Source organism: Phaethon lepturus, unplaced genomic scaffold (genome assembly GCF_000687285.1).
Source record: "Phaethon lepturus isolate BGI_N335 unplaced genomic scaffold, ASM68728v1 scaffold24647, whole genome shotgun sequence".
NCBI classification, from domain to species: Eukaryota; Metazoa; Chordata; class Aves; order Phaethontiformes; family Phaethontidae; genus Phaethon; species Phaethon lepturus.
In genome coordinates, this window is record NW_010551499.1 from 3,814 (window position 1) to 8,030 (window position 4,217).

At 54.5% G+C, this 4,217-nt stretch overlaps 1 protein-coding gene across 1 annotated transcript in view; it reads right to left on the bottom strand.

Annotated features, from left to right (window-relative positions):
• Window positions 1–2,655, bottom strand: part of LOC104623763 (green-sensitive opsin) — a 4,726-nt gene extending 2,071 nt beyond the window's left edge. The window contains exons 1-2 of the mRNA XM_010290942.1: window positions 2,295–2,655; window positions 199–349 (exon numbers count right to left, since the gene is read on the bottom strand). Of these exons, the coding sequence (XP_010289244.1) occupies window positions 199–349; window positions 2,295–2,655 (512 nt within the window). The remainder of the gene's footprint in view (window positions 1–198; window positions 350–2,294) is intronic.
• Window positions 2,656–4,217: the final 1,562 nt, after the last annotated feature.

Below are 4,217 nucleotides of genomic sequence, written 5' to 3' on the forward strand. Positions count from 1 at the left end.
GGCCGGTGGCTGCCCCCGGCGGGGGGCCACCAAGCCGTTGCGAGACTGAGAGCTGAGGTCCCATTTCTGTCCTGACTCACCCCATCGCCTCTATCACCTGGAGCCCGGATTTTCACGTCTGCGCCATGAGGGCATCTCCTGTCCCACTGGGGTGTTTCCACAGCAGCTGGGGCTGCTGCTGCTCATCCTTCGACTCACCTGGACCAGCCAAAGAGGGGTGGCATTATCCAGGTAAAAACAATGCCCATCATGGCGTGGGTCGCGGAGAAGCGGAAGTTTCCCATGGGTTTGCAGACGACGATGTAGCGCTCTATGGCCAAGACGACCAGGGACCACAGGGCGACTTGGCCTGTGGGAGGGGGAGAAAGAGAAGGAAAAGGCCATTATCCAGGTAAAAACAATGCCCATCATGGCGTGGGTCGCGGAGAAGCGGAAGTTTCCCATGGGTTTGCAGACGACGATGTAGCGCTCTATGGCCAAGACGACCAGGGACCACAGGGCGACTTGGCCTGTGGGAGGGGGAGAAAGAGAGAGTGTACGGTGGTGGTAAGAGCTCCTCTGGGCTTGATCTTCCCTTCGTGGTCTTGCGGTCGCAGCAAAGAGCAGAGGGGACCGAGGGGTTGGGGATCAGCGAGGGGATAACCAGCACCTTATTCACTAACTGAGAATCTCCCAGCTGTAACATAGAAAAGGTCCGGGAGCAGAGGGGAGCGTCTGCCACAGAGGGATGCTGGTGGCGGAGGAGGGGATCATCATGGATTTTTAATCATTTAAAAATCGAGGGGGTGAATTCCACCCGGGCGGGAGGAAGCACAATTTCCGGCAAAGATGCCAGATGTGTCCCAAACCTGTTGATGCCTTTAAATGTGTGTTTCATGAGTCTTCCGTCAGTGCTGGATCATGGGGAGGTGTATGGGGGAGGCTGTGTGGGTGGGCATGCGTGCACATGTATTTATAAGGGATAATTAAACTTCAGGGGATTGGGAGCGTTTAGTCGGTGCTGTAAGCCTGCTAATGCCCCCAGCTGTGATAATCTGCTGATAACTACCCCCTGCGCTAGGATTCGCTGGAGACCTGCTGCTCGCACAGTGACTGCTTCCCATCAAACTTTCTTCCCTATGAACAGGAGCCTCCTTGTTCTTAAATAGACACAAACATCGGAAGGGCAAGTAACGCTGCCTGAAAGGCTCACTTGATCAGAAATGGTGCAGCCCCATATGATCTCCTGACCCCAAGACCAAGCCCTTCCTCAGTCCTTGGTTTTGATCAGGACATTTAGCTTTCCTTTTGCCTGCCTTTTTTTTTTTTTTTTCCTTTTTTCCCTCTCCCCAGATCAGTATGGTTGCAGGAAATCGCCCCATTTAGGGGGGGAAAAGTGAAGTCCTTGCAGTGGTTATGGATCTCTGCAGCAAGGATTAGCGGTTGTCAGATCCATCACGAGGTGTCGTGTGGGCCCAGCTGGCTGCGTGGGCACAGGGTGCAAAATGAATTTTCTTTGTTTTGCACGGGGGCTTTCTGCAGGGTGAAGCATTAGCAGCTCTCATGTCCCTGAGAAATGAAATAAGGAAGCTCCCAAGGGCACGCAAATTGGGTGCAACTGAGACAAGAGCTGAGCAGTTGCTGCAAAGCCTGGGCCTGGCTTGCCTAGCTCTGCGCAAACCTGAATCCTCCTTCCCCCATGCTGCTGCCCTTCTCTTCTGGTTGAGAGCTGCCACATCTTCCTTTTACCCCTAGAGAAGCTGTGACCCTTCTCGTCTCCTCCTCTCCATGTCCATAGCCTTCTGCAGGGTCTCTCTCCTGTGGGATGTCTCTTCCCCCCTGAACCCTCCCCAGTGCTTCACCTTTTCCCAAAAACAGAAGCCTTTTGGCAAAGATGTTTGACATTCATTCAAGGACATGATGTGGTCATCCCCAGCAGGTCTCTGCTAACTGCGCAACCTCAGTGTGACACCCCCTGAAAGCACGCTGGCCAGCATGGCCGGATTACCCCAGGCTTGATCCTGCAAACAAGGATCGCTTCTAGTCGTGAGATGGGTGCTTCTCGGCATCAAGATCAAACTTGCATAAATCTCTCTCTCCATCCCCGTCTCCAAGCCTCAGGGAAGCAGTGCCTTGCATGGCGAGCTCTGCCCTATGCAGCGAGCCGCAACACCGCAGCGGCATGCAAGATGGCTTTCTGCACAGGATGGATGCCGCATGTATTGGCGCCATCCCAACAGCATGATGAAAGGGTGGAATTGGGCTCCTAAAGCCCTGAAGATGAAAGACCCAAGCTCCCACCCCACAGCCCTTACCTCCCAGTGTGGCGAAGAAGCCCTCCACAGCACAGCCAATGGGGCCAAAGACGAAGTAGGCGTTCCAGGCAGTGTAGAAGGTGACCGTGAAGCCAAAACAGGCCATGAAGAGGTCAGCCACTGCCAAGTTGACCAAGATGTAGTTGAGTGGCTGCCGGAGCTTCTTGTGTTTGAAGGTGACCAGGAGGGTGAGGAGGTTGATGGGCAAACCGGTGAAGATGAGGAAGAAGATGTAGCAGCACACGATGCGGTATTTCCAGGGGTCGGCTAAGTAGTACTGGGGATACTCGAAGGGGCTTCGCACCATCCCTGTCTTGTTGGACATAGGCACGTAAAAATTGATACCTTCCGTCCCGTTCATCCTGCCGATGTTAAGGCAGGTGCTTTGCTTTTAAGGGGTTTTTAAAATCAAATGGTCTGGTTTTGTAATTAATTTTGCTTCAACCCCAATTAAAAAAAAAAAAAGAAAGCCCCACCTCCCCAATGTGGAAAAATACCCAACTAAAGGATCCTCCCCCTTCAAAAAAATGAATGAATTAATAAGAACAACAGTAAATCCCGAGGGGACGGGAGGTGGTGCGCTGCCCCTGCTCCACGTCGAGGGCTGGCGATGCCCGCGTGCCAGGGGAGGTTTTATACCCTTCGGCCTCCTCGAGGGAGTGCGGGGGGAGGCTGGATTAGGGGCTCGGCTAACTTTGTATGACAAGGGCAACGGGATTGAGAGGGGTTGATGGTTTAAGCACCCTCTAAGCAGCCAGTTGGCCCCAAAACCTGCATTAAAGCGTATTAATTGCCATTAAGTGTTTAATATTGTTTAAGGAGTTGGGGGGAGGAAGCAATGGGGTGGGGAGCCCATTGGAAGAGGGGCAAAGGCAGGAGGAGTGGTGGTGAGTTGGGGAGCGGCTGCTTTGGGTGATTGATGGGGAAATGGGCCCATGGTGTGTCACAGCCTTTGGGGTGTCCCTGGGTGGCTGAAGGACTCCATGGGAGCATTTGGGGACTGGGGAGTGCCCCGCTCTGTCCCACTGACCTTGGGGAGGTTGCTGGGGAAAGCCTGGACCGAGCTCTGTGGGTCTGAGCCATGTGCTTGGCTCTGGCTCTTTGGCTGCTTTGTGCTTTGGGTGCCTGGTTCAATGTGGGTGCTGCCTGGTATGGGTACGTGTCTCCATCACAGAGCAGCACCGGGCTCTGCTGACATGGCCAAGGGCCACCTCTGTGCACGGAGCTGTGTAAAGGCAGGAGGGGAAGCTGCTTCCCATCCCGAAGTCTGCAATCTTGGCAAACACGGCATTCTGGGGACAGGTCCCTTGGCTGTGTTATGCCCTGAATCATGCTCCCTGGTTGTGCTAGAGTGCAAAGGACTGTGAATTTCCTCCTCTCTGGGCTGAAGGATATACATTATTCAGCTGATCCTCCAAGGGTCTCTGGCGGGGCAGGAGGGAGCACACCATCCAGCAGGGATGGATGGGGCATGGCCAGCCCCAGGGCTCCCTGTGTCCCAGGGAGCTGCTGGTGACCATTTCCCACCCGAACCTCCTCCCCATCCCAGCAAGTGGGACACCAATCTGCGTTGCAGCTTTGCAAGGATTGGCGGGGTTTAGGGAAGGTTCTTAGGCACAGCTCTAACATCAGCCCAACAAATTGCTGCTACTTGCTGGAGAAGCAGCACCTGAGTGTCCCTGGGGAGGGAAGGTAAAGCCTCAGCAGTGCTGATGTCCTGAATTCCCTCCGAAGACGGTGCAGAGGGACCAGCACCAGCCTGTAGCCACAGTGAGAGAGCAAATGGGATGGAAAGAAGCTTCTCCCGGTCTCTCAACACTCAGTTTGGGATGGGGGATCTCCATCCCAGCACACGTGAGACTATGAAACCCTTCTCAGCAGGGTCAGTGCCAGCTCGGAGCACCAATGCTCCATCCCAAGCTC